General features: G+C 40.9%; 1 protein-coding gene across 5 annotated transcripts in view; it reads right to left on the reverse strand.

The window, feature by feature from the left end:
• The window catches only part of Unc13c (unc-13 homolog C), a 427,893-nt gene that overhangs the window by 195,240 nt on the left and 208,219 nt on the right, over window positions 1-24,434 (reverse strand). For all 5 annotated transcript variants that reach the window (XM_036192012.1, XM_036192007.1, XM_036192008.1 and 2 more), the window contains 3 exons: window positions 17,321-17,490; window positions 13,392-13,507; window positions 11,286-11,449 (listed from right to left, as the gene is read on the reverse strand). In XM_036192012.1, coding sequence (XP_036047905.1) covers window positions 11,286-11,449; window positions 13,392-13,507; window positions 17,321-17,490 — 450 coding nt within the window. The remainder of the gene's footprint in view (window positions 1-11,285; window positions 11,450-13,391; window positions 13,508-17,320; window positions 17,491-24,434) is intronic.

Consider the following 24,434-nt stretch of genomic DNA (forward strand, 5'->3'; position numbering starts at 1 on the left):
GTGGGTCACAGGTTAGAGCAGCCAGGATTAAGGTACAGGACACAACCCCAAAAGGCCAGTCCACACGCAGGGAAAAGAACAGTCACAGGGGCTTAGGCTGAGAGGCCAGGTGGTGCCCAGGGAAGAATGAAAAGCCTGGTGTCCCCCTGGTTGATGCAAATGTGTCTCAAGTGTGGTCTGGTTGACCGCAGTGAGTTGCACACCAGCATGGACTCGGGCACATAACCGATGTGAAGCAGCAGTGAGAAAATCATGGACCAGACAAAGTGCTATTGAGATATTCACTGAGTAAGACATGATCACCCTAGCCTGGAGAGACTCAGAAAAGTCTTCTTAACTGACACTCGGCTATGAGTTACTGATGACTAAGAGATACTCAAGCCATGCAAAGGACCTGATTTCACTGAGAAGGAATTTGCTCAGGGAAATGAGATAGTACAAACCAAAACACAAGGAAGACATAGTGGTGTGCAGTCAACTCCATTGACCATTAGGGGGGAATTCCAGACCAATACAGCCAGAGGTGTGTCTGGGGGTTTATGTGGAGTTCTGTGCCATATGTTAGGTCAGCTACATCTTCATAGTTCAGAGGACTTTAGCAAATAAAACTCAGATTCTCTCAGAGTAAATGTAAGCTACAAAGTCATCTCCCAGAAATCATACTCCCTCTCCATGAAGTAGAAGGAACATCATCAGATCTGCATTTTTAAGGGGTTACTTTGGGTGTGAGAATTAGGAAGATGTTTTTGAGAGAGGGGATGGGAGAAAAGGAGTCCAACAAGGAAGAAGTTACCTGAGGGTTTTTTCTCCCTTTTCCTTTTTTTGTGAATTATGCTGTAGTGAATGTGGCATGCAGATAGACTTAATTATTTAGGTTTCATTATGGTGTCTAGTCAAAGTGCACCAATGGAAAATGTCTCTCAATATATTGACTTCACTTCATTGGGGTGACTTTCCTCTCTTTCTGGGGCTGTACACTGTGGCTGCTCCTGTGTGTCTGCAGTTCTGCTGTCCTTACTGAGGTCATATTTAACACGGTGATTTCCCACACCCAAGGATGTACCAATATGTGTTTTTTTTTCTTAATTAAATCAAAGCAACAGGATTCAAAGGCATTTACAAAGAATTAAGGGGGACAAGATGAATGTTCAGTTACCTTGATAGAAGAGTCGATCATTATATACAATTATTTGAGGAGTATTTGGCTGTGGAACATGGTGGTAATGTTGTCATGCTGTAATGCTGACCACACTCCATCATCGCTCTGCTGAGATTGGTGTTTTAAATTATCCAGAACATTAGGCAAGTATTCATCTCAAAGAACTGACAGAAATATCTTATTCTCTGATTAATACTGAAATGAAGCAATTTCTGGGGGATGATGGGCAGTGGCTAGACGCACAGGAGTCACCCTCTAAATCTTCCAGAAAGCTCTGATGAGACCAGAAAATCAAATCCTACCAGCTCTGGAAAGTAGGAGCGCCAGGCAATGATTTCTAGCACCAAGGAGCAACTTTGTCTAACTTCAGGGCAGCTGGCTGGAAACACTCAGTGACAGACTGGTTGGTGTCTTAGCTCTTAAGTATCAGCTAGCCAACAAGAAGTGGGATGATTTGTCCAGGCACCACTCACTGTATGTCTCTGCAGCAGAGAGCTGGGCCTACCTACATCCCAGCAAGGCTGTCCCAAAGACTCTACTCCATGGTAGCCATCTCCCAAGGCAGGAGAGTACTTTTCCCATTTACCACACCTACTCTGTGCATATACATCAAAGAGGACATAACTCCTAAACTGCAGTGTAGCTGTGCAGTAGGGGCTGGGCAAAGGAGTGTGAAGCCAGTTAAAGGAAAGGTGAGAGAAGGCTGGCAAAAGGCAGCTTCCAGGGAAGAACTCCAATATTTCATGTATTGCTTTTGGCAAGACAAAAGTCACAGATGGTGGGTGATGGGAACTAAATCTGGGTCCGTTCCAAGAGCAGTCAGTGTTCTTAACCACTGAGCCATCTCTCCAGCCCCTGTATTGTATTCGTAAAGAGTGTGAAGAGAAAGTATGTCAATGTTCTCACAGCAAAATGATAGGTAAGTAAAGTAGAGATTGTATTCAGCACATGGATTTGCTCATTACCAACGCATGTCTGTTTAAGCTTGCACATGGTGGATATAATTTCATCTGTCAATTATGCAAGAAGTAACATTTCAAACTAATGAGATAGTCACTGGTATGTTCTGACGCCACAGACTACTGAAGTACTTATTGGCAAGCTGTATCAGATTCTGTCTCTGGACTCACCTCATTTCCTGTTTCATGTCACAACAGGAAGAAAATAAGAATACCATCAAAATTTACATGTCTCTTTAGGAGAAGTTGTTCTTAGTTACATAAGCTGTGGGTGTTACAGGGTGTACCTATCTTTGTTTTAAGGATGTAGCATACAAATTTTTATGAAAGATATATTTTTGTTTATGTGTGTATATGTAGGAGTTTGTACATATGAGTCCAGTGCCCACAGAGGCCAGAACAAAGTGTGAGATCTCCTGGAGCTAGAGTTATAGGCAGTTGAGTATCATCTGATATGGGTGCTTGCAAAGACAAGTGCTCTTAACAGTTGACCCATCACTTCAACCCCACCATTTTTTTTTTTTTTAATGAGCAGAACATAAAGTGACCAGAATGACATAATGCTAACAATTCTTAGATTCTTGGCAAAGATTTTGGTGAGAAAATGAAAGATAAAAGGTAAACCAGTAGAAATACACTAAGACCAGATTTATTCTCCAAGACTCAGACTGACATCAAGTGATCGGCATTAAATGTCCTAGCCTCTTATTAAAGAGAAATTCAAATATTTTTGAATTGCTTCTTCTTAGGTCCAAGGCATAATGACTTCTCAGTGGAGGCTCTTGACAGCTAGATCTCAATTATGAGGTTAGAAAGAAGAGAATGGGGACAAGGAACATGCACATCACAGAGAGATGGAGAATTTAGCAGAATGCCAGCAGCTACTCCCCTCTCAGCAGCTACTCCCCTCCCAGCAGCTACTCCCTTTCTGTCTCTGCTCCCCCTACATACCTAGATTTGGTCCATCCATTTACACAGGCATGCAGCACAAATACATATTTATCATGATCTTCTTAGTATTCAGTTCTTTTTCATCCTAAACTAGGAGTCCAGTGGAGACAAAAGCCATTCCTACTAATGAATCCTAATGTTCTTTCCTTGCTGTGGCCTGAATCTATCCCCTATGAAGACAGATATTTCTTTCTTTATTTTTTAATTAAGAAAATTTCCCATTCATTTTACACACCAATCAAAGATCCCCTCTTCCCTCCTCCTGTCTCTCCCCTCCCCCCACAGCATTCCCCTCCCAACCCACCTCTACTCCCCGCCCCCCCCAGGAAGGCAAGGCCTTCCATGGAGAGGCACATCCAGTAGAGGCAAGTTCATGACCCTCCCCCTCTGCCTCAAGGCTGTGATGGGTATCCCATTATAGATAGTGGGCTCCAAAAAGCCTGCTAATGCACCAGGGATGGATTCTAATCCCACCACCAGGGGGCCCCCCAAGCAGATCAAACTACACAACTGTTGCCATGCTGAGGGCCCAGCCTAGACCCATGCAGGCGCCACAGCTGTTGATCCAACTTTCGTGAGTTCCCACTAGTTTGGTTTGATTGGAGGACAGATATATCTAAGAGGAAACTTTATTTGTGAGTTGACATTTTGAAGAGGCAAGGTCTTTGGGGGGTGCTAAGATAGAGAGTGGGAGTTTCATGTTTAACCCAACAGTAGCTTTTTAAAAAGTGGCCTAGAGAGATCCTGTCACACTGAAAATACTGTGAGAACACAGCAAAAAGAGTCTTTCCATGAACCAGGATAATGCCCTTCATGGGACAACCTTGATCATGGACTTCCCTGTCTTTCTAACTGTAGGAAATAAACTCCTGTTGTTTATAAGCCACCCAGTTTATGGCATTTTGTTATAGTAACGTTCATAGGTTAGAGGCATCCTGCATCAATGTACACACCTAGACACACAGGAAACATCTACTGAGCAGACAAATTATGCATTCTAGAATGCTGGGCCTGAATCTGGATCCTCACTTCTTGTTCACTGCTGTGCCCTCTGTTCCTACAACTGTTCCTTCCTCTTACAGACCCATAAGAAAAGGTTGTAAATTAACAAGTCAGCTGCTCAACATTTTCCTTAGAAGGGGTGTGTGTGTGTGTGTGTGTGTGTGTCATTAGCAGCTGAGCCAGACCAGGTTTAAGGTGAACTGGAGCCCAACAGTCTGGTCTAGAGATGAGTGGATGACAGTAATACCAAGGCACAAGCCATTAGCATCACAGCAAAAGGATGCGATGCAGTGACCCAGTGCTTCTTCTCACTCAGCACCGCAGAGGCCGACTCTAGCTTAGCAGGATCCCACATTTTAAGCACAGCTTCAGCTTGGTTTTACAAATGAAATAAAGACTAATTAAAGTGTATTAACGTCATAGAAATCACTTCCAGAGAGGCCGGGGAGATGCCTCAAGTGGTTAAGTGCCTGCCATGCACTTGGAGGCTCTTAGTTCACAGTGCCAGAACCCACATAACGCCAGGTGGGACAGCACCCATCTAGAATCCTGTAACTGCGGAGGCTGAGCAGGCAGATTCCTAGAGTTCATTGGCCAACCAGGATAGCCAATAGGTGAGCTCCATCTTCAATGAGAAAGTTTGTCTCAAAATATACAGTGGAGAATGACAGAAGAAGATATCTAGCATGGGCCACTGGCCTGCGCATGTATTCACACACACATGCACATACATACATGGGCTAATACGTGCACTACATGCACCAATCATGCCAATATACAGAATGAAATTCCATTTATGTTGTCAGAGGTGTTAGAACATTATAAGAAAAAAAATTATGTGCTTGCACAAATGAGAAATATCAAGGCACACTATCATTATGGAAATAGCATGCTTGACCTCGAGAAGCAATACACAAATACACATAGAGTAGTGTGCTTCTTGGACAGAGGGAGCAGACCTCTGTTCTTACTGCAGTAAGCTAGAAAGCCCCTTCTCTTGTGCCCTGATGGCTGCACTAGCCACATGGGTACAGAGTCTTCAGGTTCTCAATTGTTCACTTATTTTGATAGGCGAGCTACAATCTCTATTCCCATTAAAGCTCTAGAGCAAAGGGCATGGGCACAGTTTTATTTAACAGATGGGACTGACAAACTGCCCCTGGTAGGAAGTAGCCTGTGGTAAAGGGGAGTGTGTTTACAGTCAGCAGGATACAGTATAGAGGTCTGGGAAGCTGAGTCTTAAAGCTTGGGTTATTTACCAGCAGAATGGAATCTACTTCCTCTATATTCTGAGAACTGCTCAGGAGAGAAATCTAATGACACACTCAGACTCTGACTAATACACGCCTCCCCTCCATTATCCATCTCCAAGTCTGTCCTCAAAAGAAGCATGAATGTGCCTACGAGAAACCAATCAGTCTCCATTAGGAGGAAGATAATGAAGTAATAGAGGGATTTGGCTAAGTACACAGTCTTTAAGTATAACAAGAAACTGCTAGGAAGATTCAGAAGAATCAAGCCATTTTGCCCTCTTCCAAACTTGTAAGTGTGTAAACTGCACAGATGGAATCTGCTGCTTCCTGAAAGCATGGTGTCCCAACTTTGTGATTTTTAAACTTTCTAAAAAAAAAGACTTATTTTACATGTGTGGGTGTTTTGCTTGCATGTATTATGTACAATAATCTCGGGGAGGCCAAAAGAGGGTAGTGGATCCCTTAGAACTAGAGTTATAGACATCTGTGAGCAACAATATGGGTTCTGTAAACCGAACCCAGGAACTCTGGAAGAGCAGCCAGGATCTCTAGAAGAGCAGCCAGTGCTCTTAACATTTTGAGCCATCTGTCCAGACCCTAACTTTGTAAATTTTAAATATTAAGAGGACAGAATTCTTATATAAACTTAAAACTAATATTTCTATGTATTTCATTTGCTTGCTTGGTTTGTTGGTTTATGCTCTGATATGTTATTTTTCATACATAATAGAATTTTATTAGATGTAAAAAAATGAAATCCCAGTACTTGGGAGGCAGAGGTTGGTAGATCTCTGTGAATTCGAGGCCAGCCTGGTTTATAGAGTGAGATCCAGGACAGGAACCAAACCTACACAGAGAAACCCTATCTTGAAAAAACAAAAACAAAAACAAAACAAAACAAAACCAAGAAATCATGGCATTTGCAGGAAAATGGATGGAACTGGAACTCAGTATGCTAAGCAAAATAAGCCAGAATTATAAAAACAAATACCATATTTTCTCTCACATACAGACTCTTGATTTACATTTATATATCTGTGTGTATGCATGCGTGTGTGTGTGTGTGTGTGTGTGTGTGTGTGTGTGTGTGTGTGTATTATGAAAGTAGAATGGGGGCAATCAGAAGGAGGGAAGAGATTTTGATGAAGAGGAGAGGGAGAAAGAGAGGGCCAAAGGATAAACATGAAAGTAGAAAAGGCATCAGAAAGTCTGGGTGTGTTATAGGGAAGGGCGGTGGGGGAGGGGAGTGAAGCAAAGCAAAGGACGTTGATGTGGATCTAAGAAAACACCATAATGAAGTCTATTCCTTTGTATGGTGACCTAACATTAAAAAGCAGCTGCCTGGAGTTTCCTTCTGAAGCGCTGGCCCACAAGAAATACAGATAACAACCACAGTGCCTTGGAAACTTTTAATGTGGCAGATTGGAGTTTCTCTTTCTTGATGGAAAGAGGGTTTTGGTTCTTACCTGATAAAGCAGGAACTCTATAAACACCTTTGTATAGTAACCAGTGTGGAAGGGAACCTGACATCAAAAGACTGACTAGCCCTCTAACCAGCAGCTTTCAAAAGCTAAAGTGATAACCAGTCAGTTTCGGTCTTGGGAATTCCTATTTGGGAAAACCTTCTATATGGTAGGAAGACAAGGTGTGACATTGGCAGTCTTTTTTTTTTAAGATTTATTTATTTATTATGTACACAGAAGAGGGCACCAGATCTCATTACAGATGGTTGTGAGCCACCATGTGGGTGCTGGGAATTCAACTCAGGACCTCTGAAAGAACCGTCAGTGCTCTTAACCTCTGAGCCATCTCTCCAGCCCAACATTGGTGGTCTTTACAAATAAGTTTGGGGACATAAAAAGACCAATAACTTATTTCTCCAGCTATACTGTTCTTGTGGATATGGGGAATGCTCACAAACTACTCCCCTTCTGATATGTTATTTATGCATTTATTTTTGTGCCTTAAAGCAAAGGTTTCAAAACAATAGAGAAATACTGGTTAACTATTTCATACATGTAACTATGATGTTTGCATACATAAACTGCCCTTTCCCAGTAGATATTTTATTTTATTTTGCCAACAATCAATTGGAAATTAACTTACATTTCAGTTACAGAAATAGCATTTTGGAAGCATGGCTAAACTACCCCTGAAAAGCATTTTCAACCCCTGCCAATAAGTGTCAGTATCTGGAAGTTTATTTTCAAATTGTTATAAGGGATCAGGGTGGTATGCAACAAAAAATTTCAGTACAACTTACACAGGGAAGGAGTCACATACACCAATTTAATTAAATTCATCTTTTCTCCTTTATTTGCTTTTGGCAATTGAAAACCTCTGGCATCCAGAGATAGTCCAGGAGAAAATGAGATTCAAAAATTATGTTGATAGAAACCTCTACTTCTGGTTCCTTCTATTGCAAGCATGTATTCAGTTTCTAGCCTGAACCCAGAACTTCCAACACAGTGAAGGAAAAACAATGACTTGTCAAGATTTCAATCTGTACCAATTTATTTAGAACCCAAGTCACCTCCAAGCTGCTCTCTGCATTATATTCCTTAAATATAATTGTAGTTTTTTTAGACTGTGCTGACATATTGACACACAATTAGAGATGATTATCAGTCTATAAAAGCAATTCATTTCTAGCACCAATCACAGATTGCTAATATGAGTAAATGAAGAGACTGTAATTTAAGGATTATTAGATTCTAAATAGATTTTTTTTTGTTCTTATTACAAGGTAATGGCAAATTTTGTATTATTAAAACAAAATTTGTCCTGGACAATGTTAATGGAAAAAGTGGGGAAAACACATATGTATCTGGAAAAATGGCTCAGTGGGTAAAGGTACCTGCCAACAAACTCAATAACCTAAGTTCGACCCCAAGACCCAAATGGTGGAAGGAGAGAACTGACTCCAGCAAGTTGCCATAGTTTGTAGCCCTCAAGTCAAGTCTGAACAGAAAAGATTTCGGCAGGAGCTAGGAGAGATGCTCCGTAGTTAAGAGCACTCACTGCTCTTGCAGAGGACCTGGGTTTAGTTTCCAGCACCCACATGGTAGTTCACAACTATCTATAATTCCAGTTCCAAGGGATCTGATACCCTCTTCTGGCTTCTGTGGGCTCCTGCACCCACATGGTACATAAAAACTCCCTGAGATACACACATATACACAGAAATTAAAACTGAACAATAACCCCCAAATCTTTAAATCCCTTACAGATTTCCCTGACATCGAGTCCCTGCTGCAAGATGTAGGCCGGAGGAGTGGAGATGTCTCAGCTGAACTAGCCATATCTGAGTGTTTGCTTGATCATCAACTATCATACTAGGACTGCAGGATTGAGCGAGACAGGGAGACAGCAGATCCCGCCCCACTTACTGTCTGAGCATCACAGAAAAAAAGCAGTTGCCAATCCTAGCTTCAGACCACTATCTGGTGTCAACAGGAGCTTGCTAAAGTGGAGTGCACATAGGAAAACATCCCTTGATCTGCAGGTCACTTATCAGATAGGAATCCAGAGTTTGTTAACTTCATATTGTTGAGCTTGAGAGGTGAGAAAATATACTGAAGGCTATGAGACATGCTGGTTTTCCTCTTTCAGCTACCTGGTGTTGACCAGTATTTTAGTCATTTTTCCCAGAATACAGAAAATAGGAGAGAAGGACTCTGGTGTCAGCACCCAGAGATCTTTTGCTATAACTGCACTAGATTCTTTCCTTTGCTTGGGAGTGTTTCCACATTGAACAGCTCATTTACATTGTTAATCATAGTTGCATGTCAATTGTGCTCAATTTTATATTATGTGTTCTGATAAGTTACATAGCACTTGGCATGGGATAAAACAGACATCAAAGTCACTGATTCCCTTACAGCTGCTGGAGTGGAAAATAGATTGCCCTGACAGTGAGTCCCTGCTGCAAGATGTGGGCAGGAGAAGTGGGTGGCCATTAGTCAGAGAGATTAAAACTGAGTTTCTAGATTGTGCAGGAAGTCTCTAGTTTGTGACCTCTAAGATCCCTTGTATGTCTAAAAGTGTGATCATTATTATTCAGCACCAGGACATTATATAAATTGAAAAGAAACACCATCTACCAAAGTGTGTGTTCACGAAAACATATGCAGGTGTCAGTGCCCACACATGTAGAGGCCAGAGTTCAACATCTAGTGTGTTCTTCAATCCCTCTCCACTTTATTTTTTGAGACAGGGTTTCTCAGTAAGCCAGAACTCTCAAGCTGACTCTAGTGGCTGACCACTGAGTCCCAGGGATCCTCATCTCCTCTTTTCCTTCACTAGGGTGACAGGCACACGCTGCTATGCCCAGCTCTTAATGTGGGTACTGGGGATTTGAAATCAGGTGCCTATGCTTGTACAGCAAACACTTTAGCCATGAGGCCATCTCCTCAGACCCTTTGTTTTAGTACTTTAAACATGAATTCATTCTTACATAATTCTGTTCTGGAACCATGGCTGGTGAGTAAATGCCATGACTGCTATAGTTTGGAGAAGAGCGCTGATTTTGCTGTAAATTACTTATGATAGTTTTGTTAATGTAAGGCAACCTAGAATCACCTGAAAAAGAGTCCCAGTAAAGGTTTGTAGACATTGGGTTGGTCTGTGGAAAACTGTCTTAATTAATATAACTGATGTGAGAAGACCCAGTCCACTGTGAGTGGCACCATGCCCTAGGCAGGGGCTCCTGAATTGTGTAAGACAAGAGAGATTGAGCTGAGCACAAGAAAAAGAGTACACATGCATTCTTTTTCTCTCTGCTCTTAACTGTGGGTTTGAGGAGTCTTCTCACACTCTTGCTGCCTTGATTTCCTTGTAGGTCTGTAATCTGAATTTTTGAGCTACACTAAACCCTTACTCCCCTAAGCTGCTTTTAATCAAGGGCATTTTTTATCACAGCAACAGAGATGAAATTAGGACAAAACCTATCATTTCTATGAATAGAATTAATTGCTTATCTCATGCATCATCCATTCACTGCACATGAAAATATGACCTTGCTGTTAATACATGCACTTACATTAACATATGCCTATAAACCCTTTACTATTACACATTGTGTATAGATGATAGACTAAATGTACTTACAAACATAGACCAGGTATGAAACATCCACCATGGAGAATAAGTGACCCAATTCTAAGTCCTAGCTGATACCCCTCTTAGGGTCAGATATCTGTGTAAGCCCACTCATTACCCCAGCCACTGTAGCAGCGAGGTCTATCAGTACCACACACATCTTTGCTTTATTTATAACAGTAATACTATACATATTGAAGGAAGGACTCAGCCTAGTTCCTTACCTAATGACTACAATGACTTACCTTACTACAATGACTCCTTGTGCTTCAGACGCTAACAGCTATGGAATCTTGGGTGTGCCAAGGCTTTACTTTCCTTAGACACCAAAAGATGTTCATGTTACAGGGTGTTGGTCTGCTCTCAGAATATCATATCTCATCAATGGGTCTCAGGTGGGCATTTCTAAATCTCCTATGCCAATGATGCTAGTGAAGGCTTTCCGTTTCCAAAATGGAACAGAGGTGGGAGGATGGTGATGGTGAATTCTCTGAGACTTACTATCTTACTGCTGCACGTGGCAGCATATGCACAATGTAAAGAGATGCTCTCTTTGACTAGTTGCATTTGGGCTAGAAGAATTGAGATGAGGGCCGGCAAAATGGCTGTCAGGTAAGAGTGTTTTTCAACAAGCTTGACATTCTGAGTTTGAGTCCCAGAACCCCACACAGTGCCAGGAGAGAACAGACTCCTGCAATTTGTTCCTTGACCTCTACAGACATGCCATGGCAAGTACATACACATACACACACAGTAAATAAATAAATGTAAAAAAGTAAAGAATCAAAGTGAAGGCCCCTCTTTCTTTCCCATGAATTTTAACGGAGATTTGTGACCACTCCAGTGTCCCACTTCACTTACGTCATAGCTTGATAAATGGACTCAACCCCATAACGTATGGCGAATTCATCCACTATTTCTTGAGAAGCATCATCAAAGAAGACCTTCCAGGCTTCATCACCTTTCACCTCTGGTATTTTTACACGGCCATTAGACTTCACTTCAGTCAAGTAATGGAACAGGTTCTGAAAGCAAGCAATTTACAGTTCAGGGATTCTTCAGGACAGACTAGGAATATTTAACTATGTTTTTCTGTAGAATATCCCTATATTGTTATCACATTTATGTCACCAGCTTCTGAATGCAACGGGAGCATCTTAGCTTATATTAAACTGAATTTATTATAGGAAATCTGCCTTTGCTTCTGTCTGGGAGTCTGCAGAATCAATAATTAATTTGTTTGTTCACCCAGCCATTTCCAGGAGGAAGCAAGCATGTTCATATGTAAATGTTTCTACATAAGATAATATATTTTTACATTCATGAACTCTGAGTAAATTACAGTGTCCTGGTTGGATAATGGGTTGTTAACCATGATCATACAGAAGATCATCACATAATACTATGAGGCTTCAGAAACAGAACGGTAAGGGCCAGGAAAAGAGTTGAGATTAAAGATAAATGTTTGGAAATTTTGTAATTAAAGAACTCACCCCATTGAATTCCCTTTTGTGTCTAACAAGTATAGATGCTGTAGCCTAGAAGAACCTTTTTATTGGCTATAGACATTTCTCTATCTTTTTAAATTTACGTTTGGCGGGAGGGCAGTGTCTGTAGAACACACATGGAGGTCATGGATAGCTTGTGAGAGCTGGTTTTCTCTTTACATTGTGTGGATCCCATATGTGGAAGTTGGGTGGTAACACTTGGTAGCAAGCATCTTTACCCACTGAGCCTTTCCTTTCAAATTAAAAAACTCTAGAAAGCACAGTCTAAAGCACACATCTTCTCTGCTAGGTTTCCAAGGCCAGAGATCCTGAGTTGATTGTTGCTTTTTATTAGTCAGAAACCAGAATGCTCTTTATTGACATAATACCACCAGCATATTGGTCATAAAAGTAACCATAAATCCTGTATCTGCTTACTCTGTGAACAACTGAAACACCATTCCTTATTCTTTGGTAAAAATGGCATGCAAATCTTTACAGTGTCAAGTGTTTGGACACAGGGATTTTCATAAATGTATTTAGGAAAATTAATGCATAAAAAGCAATGGCATTGGGATGGTTAGCTTAGTGTCACTTTGACATACTGTAGAGTCGCCTGGGAAGAGAGGCTCGGTGAGAGGCTGCATAGGTCAGGTTGGAGTCTGAGACTGTACGTGGGGGACTGTGGAAACTGGCAGCACCACTTCCCAGGCTGGGCCATGGGCTGAACGCCAAGGAGAGCGAGCACTGAGCAGAAGCAGGCCTTTGCTCTCTCTCTGCTCTTGACTGATGTGAGCCACTGCTTCAGGTCCTGCCTCCAGGACTTCCCGGGATGGATTACAGTGTGGAACTGTGAGCCCAAATAAACCTTTTCTGTCCTCAATTGCTTTTTGTTGGGTGTTTTGTCCAGTGACCAGAGCGGAACCAGCACAGACATCTTGCTGATGCCTTTCCCTCTTGGGAAAGTGTTCTCTCCTCCTCCCCCAGAGCACAGGGCAAGGAACGGTCCTCAGCTTCATCTCATTCTTTTGGATATTTGAAAAGGTATCATTTTCACCTAAGAAGGTCTTCAGTGACACTTCTTACCTCTCCAGAGCTTGTGGTGGCCCAGGGCACTGGTCAGTGTGTGTACACCAAGGACCAGACAGGAACTGGTGAGTCGGGTTCTATGTCTACCACCCTGAAGTGCTCATTCTGAAATCCCCCTAAAGGGCCAGCTCACTACCTGCTTCCACAGGTTCAGTCAGCACAGCTCCTGCTAACCACAGGCCCAGCACAGCCCCAGGTACCACAGGCTCAGTCAGCACAGCCCTAGCTACCACAGGCTCAGCACAACTCCGGCTACCACAGGCAGTCTGAACTCCACAAAACTAATTCCATGACTTTTCAAAACCCAGGGTTTGTTCTGCAATTCATAACAAGCACCCCCCCCCACCCTGCTCCATGTTTCACTTTTAATAAAATTTGTTTTGCTAGTTACCTCATGTAAACAGGTATATTGTATGTGGTATGGTGCCACCTTCTCCTCTCCCTTTATTTCCACGTTGATTTTCAGTCGGATGGCTCCAGACACAGCTGACTTATCTGTCCGTTTCTCTGAGGGAAAGCAAAAATGTCCTTGGTCAGTTATTTTAACCAGAACATAATTCTAATTCAAGTAATTCAAGTTCCCTAATGTACTAACTCGCCACAACCATAGATACCTGCACTGGGCCTACCTAAGACTGGCCATATCAGCAATCAGTCAAGAAGGGAGAGGGGCTAATGGGGCCCTACCTTTTATCTCTAAAGGATTGGCTATTGAGAGATTCGGGGGGAGAGGGGAACCACTGTCTCTAGTTTTATGTTCACTGGAGAGCCACCCCCACCTGGGCACAAGGGCTGGCTCTTTTAATCTCGGTGGGTCACAAAACAGAACGAATAGACATGCACATGAAAGAGGGATTTATGTGGGGGAATGAGTATTGCTAGGGGTGAAAAGCTGGTGGGTGAAAGTGGTCCATATGTTTTATACACGTGTAAAATTGTTTCAAAACAAATGCATGGGCTGGAGAGATGGTTCAATGGTTCAGGCCACTTGCTGTTCTTGCAGAGGATCTGGGTTTAATCCCAGGGCCCACATGGCAGCTCACAACCGTCTTTAACTCTGGTTTCGGGAGTTTCAATGCCCTCTTCTTGCCTCCAGGGTTACCAGGCATGTACATGCTATGTATACATATGCAGATGATACACTCATACACATAAAATAAAAATAGTGGCTCTTTAAAAACAAATTTAATTAATAAAATCAAAATTAGCCACACATATGCATATACACATGCACAGACAATACATATGTTTATGCGTGCACGCGCACACAGACAGACACACACACACACACACACACACACACACACACACACACACACAAGAAGCTTACCTAGGAACACCTCATTTTTTTCTATATCATAAGTGACTAAGTAACCATGACCCCCATAGACAATGCCTGCCTGATGTGCTGCTGTAATTGTTAAACTGCCTGTAGAGAGTTCAGACAGAAGATCAAAGGATCCCCTGCCCTTACACAGTAAAATTCAATTCATCGTGTGGCAATTACAAGCAAGATAATCGGAGCATAAAATTTCACGAGGAAACTGTCTCATCTGAAAACTCCTCTTTGGCATCCTCTTGCTCTTTCTGCACTTCAAAAATGAACCAAATTCTGGCTAAGAAGATGAAAGCAGCTTTCATAGAGTCTGTCTACAGCCTGTGTTTATTTGTAAATGTAGTATTAATTATTTGAATGGAATCAAAATATAATCAATTTTATTCAATAAGTGGATTTGAGTCAGGAGGAGCAGTACACACCTATCAGAGCTTTGAGAGCAATTTACAGTCACAGAATTCCTAGAGTATGAATGTAGATTGAGGATGTGAAATTGACACCCATTCCACAGAGGAAATACATGGAAGGAAGGTCACCATTTATAAGAAAAAATAGGAACTAAATAAAACAATAGGAGGTTAGTGCTGAAAACCTCTTTAATTGACCCTTTTCCTAAACATATCTGTGTTTTTAGCCACATTAGATTAAGAAGCTTGCCTTTTCTGTGTGGGATGCCTCTTGATTTTCTCATCTTTGCTGTCTAGCAGGAATGAGTCGTGAAAAGTTCTTTCTTTAGCGGTACAGAATCATCAGAGTTTTGCCCACTTGCTAGGACACCACACCCATTCCTGCTGTTTTGTTCAACCAAGGATTAAACTCAAGGTCTCATACTTGCAAGGGAAGAGCTCTACCACTAAGCTATATCTCCAGCCAATTTCTCGCTTTTTAATTTGAGACAGGTCCTTGCTAAATTATCCAGGCAAGCCTTGGCCTGGTGACCCTCCTGCCTCTGCCTTCCGAGGAAATAGAATTACAATCTTGGCCCAGCAGACTTGGTCAGGAATTCTTTTACTCTTAACATCTATGGTGTTTTCAGTTAGCAGTAAGTGAAAGCCAGCCACCCCTTCCAGAGCTCCTGGGAAGCTTGGAACTTAAGCTATCCCTCAAATCCAGGAGCCATTGACTCTGCTTGAGCAAGCACTGCTTTATGCTCTAGGGTGAATTCCAAGTGATGAGAAAGGATGCAGTTCACAGGAAGAACAGGTGAATTATTTGTAAGGGTTGGTCATACTGAGGGATTTTTAAAAAGCTTAAGAAATGCAAATGAATTCCATTTCTATCTCTTCATGTCTCTCCTTTCCTGCCTTTCTCCCTTCTTCTTTCCCTCCTAGAAAGCAAAGGACAAGGAAGTGAGGGGACATAAGTACCCCCCAGGCAGTGGAAGGTGCTGAAGAAAAGGTTTTCTACACAGTATCACAGTTTAAAACGTGGCTTCACATCACAGATGGGCAGCCATTCAACCAAGCTTCACAGCTAAGCTCCCTAGCAAACTGGTTATAACCAGGTATATATCATCCAAACAATAAGATACAAGAACTTCTGTTCTGACATATAACTCTATGCTTTAGTTCAAGAGGATGGTAATTTATTACAGAAAAAAAATCATGTAAAAGCTAGTTTCTAATTAAAATATGATTTTTGAGTATTGCATAGGAACTGAAGTTTTCTTCCTTTAACATCTTGGTTTCATATGTAAAGTTACTTAATAATTTAAACAAGATGTGGGAGTTTTAACTTAGTTTCAAGCTTAGATTCCAATAAGGAGAAGTACCAACGTTTTTTAATTAAGATTCTTTAACTATTTTTGTTAATGAGTTCTCAGTGTAGCCAAATCATTTGTGTTTATATTAAGTTACATTTCCTGTTTCTTTAAGTTGTTACATAATTTAGAGTTTTATTAACTCAATGAGAGTTTATTTTGAAAACTATTATATTAATAAGTTTGTAGGGTTTTTTTTTAAGCCAACATTCTGTACATTGATAAAGTGCATTGTGAACCTAAGCAGTAAATCTTTGCAGCCTTGGGGCTGTGTCAGCTTCGGTTGGGTTCATGACCAGCCAATACTCAAAAATTTAATTTACCATTTCCTAGGCTGTCATTAAGAAATATTTGAATGGCATCTTTTATGGAAACTGAGATAACTGTAAATTTGTACTATTATAAAGAGTCCATTATTTTTTATTCAAGTAAAAGCCAAATTCAAAGTTGTTTTACTCCTGTTTCCATACTAAAAGTTCATTTAAGTGTCATGCCAGCCAAACTTATTATTGATGTCTTCACAGTTGGACCCCATACTAAAGCCACATCAATTCTTCTTGTCTTCGCTAATGAAAGCTTACTTTTTCATCACCATTTAAAGGAATCACAACTACACAAAAAAACTACCTTTCTTTTTAATTAGTTAATTTATGTACATATGGGTGTCTTTGTGAATTCATGCCATGCATTTGTGGTTGTCTATGGAGGTCAGAAGAAGGCATTGCATCCCTCAAGCTAGAGTTACAGGTAGTTGTGAGCCACTTGACATAAGTTCTGGGAACTAAACCTGGGTCCTTTGAAAGAGCAGAAAATGCTGTTAATTGATGACCCATTTCTCTAGCCCTCCAACTATATTTTTATTGCTAATTTTTCATTAGTAAACAGAATAAATAAAAGAGCAGTCTCAGATTTCCCAAACATTAGACAAATGTCTTTGAAGATGTATATTATACATCTAAAATCAAGAGTGATATAAACTCTTCTCTAAAAAGACATTCAGTTGATTCTTTGAGTTTTTTTATTTTCATCTTCGATTTAACAATGTCTTTCAATAATATAAAATTTTAATCAATAATTTCCCTTCATTGCTAATGAAACTAACCCAACTAAGAGGTCAACAGAATGATCTGCAAAGGCATTCAATTTTAATTATAGGTGAATATAATCTATGTCACAGAAACTCTTGAATTTTAACTCATTTTCAAGTAGGTATAAAAATAATCACCTAAGTTGTACCAGACATCCATCTCGCCACTGAGAGTCCTGACTTCCACAATTGTCTGTCCCAGAAAATCATCTGACTCCTTCTTGAAGTGCTGCTTAACTCTGGATTTTATGTCATCGTCTTCATCCCATACTCGGACTTTGATTCGATCTGTCGAGTTATGACACTCACTGAAAATAAATGTGAACAGGTCAGTGACCGCTGGCTACTGCTCTAAGGGGCACATGATGTTGGAAACTGACTGTAAGCCTGACCAACTTATAAAGAGATATCCATTGAATTATCAATGAGGAGTCTCTATTGACCCCTTCCAGCCATGGTACCCAAGGTACCATGTGAGATGTGAGAAAAGTATGATCCACTAAGTAACAAATGGCAAAATTCTGTCCTGTTCCAGTCTATTGCCTATAGCCAAGACAGCAGAGTCAAACATGCCGTAACGATCTTGGTTTAGGTACTTCCACTTTTAAAATTTGCAAAATTTTCTTTGACAACATATCCACATCCTAGAAATTCCTCAGCTGAGCAACAAACTAATTTCATTGCCATGGACATTCAGAAAGTGGTCAGAGTATGAAACAGTGTCACAGTTACAGGCAGGTACTTTACACACTGTGAAAGGTTCTGTTCTTTGTTACAAAACACCTAAGAGAAACTACAGAGAGAGGTGATAAACTTTGTTGGCTTCCTGATTCCAGTTCGTGGTGGGCCCCATTGCTTTCGGCCTGAGGTGAAGCTGAGCATCACTCTGTGGAGGATGTGGAACAGAGGTACTCAGTTAAGAGTAGCTAGGAAGCAGAGGCAGAGAGAATATAGGAAGAGTGAGCATAGGAGAGAGGGTGGGGAGGAGAGGAGAGGGGGGAGGAGAGGGGAAGGGGGAAGAGAGGGGAAGGGGGAGGAGAGAGGAGGGGAATGGAGAGGGGAAGGGAGGAGGAGAAGAAGGGAAGGAGAGGGGAAGGGGGAAGGAGAGGGGAGGAGAAAGGAGAGGGGAAGGGCAAGATCTATGTTCTAAAGGCTTGACTCCATTGAGTAGTCTTCCAACCAGGCCCCATGTTCTATTAAGAACAGCCCCTTCAGCTATGAATGCACTAATAGTCTGATGACACCAGTGTTCCCATAATCCAATTGTTTTTCAATAAAGCCACTGGCTAGAGACCATGTCCTCATCTGCCATAGGCTTTCCCTGTGACATGCCTCATAGCCAAACCATAACACCCAATATATACATAGTATACACAATATACTTAGCACTCAGTATACAGAAGAAACCATGAAATCAAATTTGATCAGAAGAAAATCCCTCTGATTTGAGATCAGCCTGTAGGTTCTAGTCTGTTACTAATGTCCACATTTCCTCCATCTCCTTTTGTTGACAAAAGCTACCCAATATTACCCAAAGCTGTGCTACCAGATTTTTTCTGACTCTATTTTGTAGACTCTCCCATGCTTCTCTGTCTCTGATTAAGCATTCTTTGAGAATCAGCTAGTCACTTGCTGTGCATCACTTTCCCTAAGGCTCATTAAATCAGGTAGCAGGTTTAATCCCACCACGTTCCCTGACTCTCATCGTTCATCCCCTCTGGTGGTGGAATCTTTAACTTGGGGTTTATAAGAGAGTTCTAGACATCCCTGAACTTGCATTTGAAAACAAAATGAAACTATTTCAATTTATTCCATCCCCAATTTTACACATAGACAACAAATCACAGCAGTATTTTGCCACTAATAAAGTGACAATTTTATATATAACATAAAGAGTGTAAGGAAACTCCCATGGAGTCAACAAAGTCTGGCATATTAAGTTGAGGCAGGACCAACCCTTTCTCCTCTGTATCCAGGCTGAGCACGGCACCCCTTTATAGGGAATGGGCTCCCAAAAGCCAGTTCATGCACTAGGGATAAATCCTGGTCCCACTGTGAGCTCCAACTAGCTGGGGTCAGCTGTCTCTGTGGGTTTCCCCATCATAATCTTGCCCCTTTGCTCATACAATCCCTCCTCCCTCTTTTTGACTGGACTCCAGGAGCTCTGCCCAGTGCTTAGCTGTGGATCTCTGCATCTGCTTCCATCAGTTACTGAATGAAGGTTCTATGACCCTAAGACAGACATGCATGGATCTTCCTAGGAACAGGAAATAGATAAGATATCCTGAGCGAATTGGGATTTTGCATGGGGGAGGGGCGATAAGTGGAGGTGGCAGGGGAGCATGAAGGAACAGGATGGTTGAGTTGGGGAAGGGACAGAGAGGGAAAGCAGGGAAAGATATCTTGATAATCTTGATAGAGGGGGCCATTATGGGGTTAGTGTGAAACCTGGTACCAGGGAAATTCCCAGAACCCACAAGGATGGCCCCAGCTAAGACTCCAAGCAATAGTGGAAGGGTCCCTGAACTGGCCTTCCCCTGTAATCAGATTGATGACTACCCTAATTGTCATTTTTAAAATTTTTGTACATATATATCAATATGTAGATTAATCTACATGTTAATTTAGGTGTATAATGGATAATTGCATATGAAAATGGTTTATTGGTTTTTAACAGGGTTGAGAACTAACTACTTCCTCTCTGACTCAAGTTCTCTGAATCTTTTATCTGCAAACTGACAGTGATAGAACCCATGTTAGCAGGTATTTATAGAAATACTGAGAAAATATTTTATAACTATTACCAGAGTGCTGGACAGGGTTTGATTCATATTGGTTATTATGTAATATATGACTCCATAATTTATTTTTAATTTAGAAACTGTTTGTTCAAAAATGTGTATTTGAAAATCTCCAGCAACAGTTTTCAATAAATATTCTCTAAATCTATGAAATTTCACCAAAGTGAAATCCCTTTAGAATACCTTAAGTAAACAAATTTTTATCATTCTTAGAAATGCATGCATAAAACTATAGGTTTAAGAGCTATTTTGTTAATAAAATGCAGTAGAGATGGTGGGATGGGAAACAAACCCATTTTCCTGTGTTGATGGCAGGTAACCGAGCTCTGTATCAACCCAGGAGGACAGTGCCGAGACCCAGGCAACAGCATGCTTGCCTCCTGTCTGGTATATGGATGGCAATATCTGGTTATTTGTTCAAAATTTTATATGAAAATTTGCTAAGATGTTAATGCCTTTGCTATCCATAGGTAAATGTTTATATAGTAAAAAGAAAACATGGAGACCGAAGTGTCTGCATGAGTCACAGAAAATAATCCAAATGTAGGAAAAAATGCTAGTTATGATGTCATAAACTTCACACTGACGCCATCGCAAAGCATACAGATGTCCCCTTTGTCACTTTTGATAATACATCACCAGAATTCTTGTCAGCCCCAGGAAATGGAGATTTGAGATTTTCCACCTGTAAACAGCAGGTGCAGTAAACAGGAATCTGTAGATAATGGAGACTGGTAAATGTTTCTGCACTCTATTCCTTCACAAGTTACACTAACCAGTCTCATTTCTTCTGAGGTTTTAGCTTTTGTTACAAAAGTATAGCAAGATTTTTTTTCAACCATTAAAGATATGAAAAAAAAACTAGTCCATAGAAACAGAATTATCAATTATATATAGCTATCAATATATTACAATGTATATTTCTATACAGCTAATGCATGAGCATATATGCACTATAATCACATATGAGTGTACATACATATTAATGTAGCAAGATTAAGAAGAGACACTACCTTCATTAGACTTTCAATTTCTAACTAGTCTTTTTTTTGGGGGGGAGCAGTGTTCCAGGTTGGAAGCATAGACACTAAATGACTGCCCACATCTCCACTGGAAAGTCTCATTATTCTTTGCCTTGAAGATTTCGCTTTTGTTATGACATCAAGCTCAAAATACCCTCAGACCCTTATTAGTCAGTAGTTTTGCATTTGTTAATGTGACAGACACAGTTGAGACTTAGAGAGATTAGATAATCCACCCAAACACACCGTCCCTTCTTTAACACCAAGGCAGACCCTGTGATATCAATGGATACTTAGTAAATAAAAGGAATCAGCGAGGAGCCTCTTATAACTACACTCAGGATTCTGCAGAAGACAGCCAGGGTCTCTACACTTCTCAATGAGTCTTTTTCTCTATTGTGTTCATAGGTAAGAAGCAGTTTAGATTTACAGAGACACTACAATGCTCACAGAGAGCTCATGTATGGTCTCTCTCACAATCCCCCATTCTACATCCTACATCACAAATATTTTAACAGCTAGCACATGTTCCACATTTTTTATTTTTCTTGTTGGTCAGTATTACATCTTTTCTTTTCTGAGATCTATTTCATCTTTTATAAATCTTTTTTTTTTTTTTTTTTTGCAACCGACTTGAACCTTTTGTTTCACACTTAAGATTTCTGGGTTTATCCTTCATTTTTTTAATCAGTCAAAAACTTCTATGTATTATATGGCTGGTCTCCATTTATTATTTATTTACTATGTTATTATATTATTATACTAGGCTCTATAAGGCCACTTTATGCAAGTGTATATAATGTATGTTGAGCACATTGCCCATGCTACCTTCCCCTTTGTCCCCTGCTCCTCCCACTTGTTCCCCTAAATAATTTTACTTCTTCTTTCATGTCATTGACACATCTATCTATGTAGCTATCCAGAATCTAGTAACCACACACGAGAGAAAACATGCACTTAAAATAGCTATTCTGAAGTCGTGGAGTTTCACATTGGGTTTTACACTTCCACTGTCAATTACATACACAAATCAGTGAAAGAATTAAAACCTGATAAACAATTAGCTTTCTATCATGTTTTATGACTCGTGTGTCCATTCCACAGTGGTAATGTTAAAGCATGGAGGAACTACAGGTAATAAACCTAAAATATGTAGTTAACTTTGTGCAAGAGATGACAGGGCAAAATTTGAAGATTTTAATCACCACACAATAGAAAGCTAAGGCGTTTCAAGGCATTGGAGTAGAACAGCTGACCCAACTGTGCTTGGTATACTGATGAAGTACAAAGCCTACCAACTGCGACATATGTGAAATAATTTAAAATTTGTATATGTATATATATACATATATAAATCATTTCACTTTCAAATATGTATTATAATAGATTAACATTCACGTCAGAGCCAACCAGACCATGGGTAAGGTACAAGGGCTAGGCTAACACAGGCTCCCCCTCCCTGCATCTTACCCCTCCCGCAGGTAACTTGGCTGAGAACATTGCAATATGGAATACCGCGACTGAAGAAAGCCAGCTGTTCAGTTATCCGTAGGTGTGTGAGTGTAAGAACAGATGCTTCTAAAGCACAACTTCAGAGATCAAGTGCTGTCCCGAGATGCTTTTAGCATCCTCCTTTCCCCAGTTCCCTAAGTCTCCCACTGACAGTGATGGAGTGGTTGGTGGCGAAGATTAGATTAAAGGTGATGCATTTTCTTTTTTCCCCCCGAGGCTACTGAGCATTTGGTAGAAGGAGAGGAATTAAGACAGTGGATTCAATAGCTAAGAGGTACAATTTCTAGGCTTATGTAGTTACTTACTCATAAAATCATTTTGGAGCCCATTTCCTGGAAGCCTGGTAAAATTTCCAGGAAATAGAACTGTCAAATATGTCTCTGGTTTGTCTGACTTGGGCTGCACTTAAAGTGATCTTGAGTCACTGAATGCAAAGCAACAGGAAGGCCACATGCCTGTACTTTCTGGGATGACCCCTTTTCTTTCACTATCGCTGGATACAATACAATCCTGTCCAAAGGAGCAGAGTCTAAACAGATGTATGGAATATCCCACAATCTGGAGGCGAATGGATGGAATAAATTCACCAAGAAAGAAATGCCAAGGCTGCTGAGTTGATCGACTAAGAAACCTCTTTAGACACACGATGGAGAAGGCATTCTTATATTTGCTTTCCAGATTTATTTATTTGCTGTGAACTAACAAGATTGATTATTCCCGATCTTCCTCTTTACTTAGTGAGAAGGTCTGAGTTGTTTCCCCCTCTTTCTCTGCAGATACTGACTGGGAGTGTGGGAGGAAGACGAGTTGTTCCTAATTTTGGACACAAGATAAACAAAGAACCGGACTAGATGCTTATGGAAAGGAGAAAAGGGTTACCCAAGACTGGATTTGGAAATAAACACAATGAAGTGGATTTCACATTGAGATGAGGTCTTGGACAAGAGAGAAGATGCATCCATGTCACCCAGTAAGCCTGGGAGTAGGAGAGTTGAATATGGACACTGAGTACTCAGAGATTTGGCAAAGACAGTGGCTGTCTGCTTATACAGTGCCCTCCTTTCCTAACTTTTCTCATTTTCTGCCCCTGTCCCCTACCCTGCAACTGTGGAGAGATGTCTCCCACACCTTTGAAGATGATCTAGAAACAGCACTCCTCTGTGGCTGCCTCCTCTACTTTCCCATGTCATTCCCAGGTCATAAGTACGAGCTAACTTTGAAAACAACACAATGAGAAAAACCAGGCTGGGTCAATCGAATTTCTGTATTATTCCTAAAGGGGATATATCTGGAATTTTTGTTGAAATAAACAGTTTTTAAATGAGGTTCTCATGTATCCCAGGCTTGCTTCCAATTCACTATTGTAATGCACATTATGTTGATAAATTTTCCTGTGCTATTTTAGTTTAATGAAAAGCTGGCTGTGGGAGGAAATGTCCCCATCTCCACTTGAGACCCAAGTATGTTCATTTCAAGTATCCTTCAAAGACGCTGTCACGGGTCAGGCTGGCCCCATGGCTGTGTAATGGGGGACAGAGAACAGTAAAACAGCTCAAGAGTAAAGCCGTTATAGCTTTGAGAGCAGCTGGAAGAGGAAGCATTTCTAACAGAGGTTACTATTGTTTATCCCACAGTATGAAAATGCCTGCCTAGGGAAGGAGAAGGTGGGAGCTCTGAACTTGGAACTCCAGTGTGACTGCTTCAATAAGTCATTTCTGCTGGATGAGTATGGCCCCAATTTATGATGTCATTTCTACCTGCTGCTATTTGCTCTTTCGCTTGGAAACCCCATCTGAGGGGACCCTCTGCTTCACCTTGGGACTGTAGATTGGAATTCCAGAGGGATGCTTCCAGCTGATTTTCTGCAATATGTTTCTAAGCCCTGATGTGAGGGTATTGCCCTTTGGTGACTCTCTC

Source organism: Onychomys torridus, chromosome 7 (genome assembly GCF_903995425.1).
Source record: "Onychomys torridus chromosome 7, mOncTor1.1, whole genome shotgun sequence".
In the NCBI taxonomy this organism is placed as follows: Eukaryota; Metazoa; Chordata; class Mammalia; order Rodentia; family Cricetidae; genus Onychomys; species Onychomys torridus.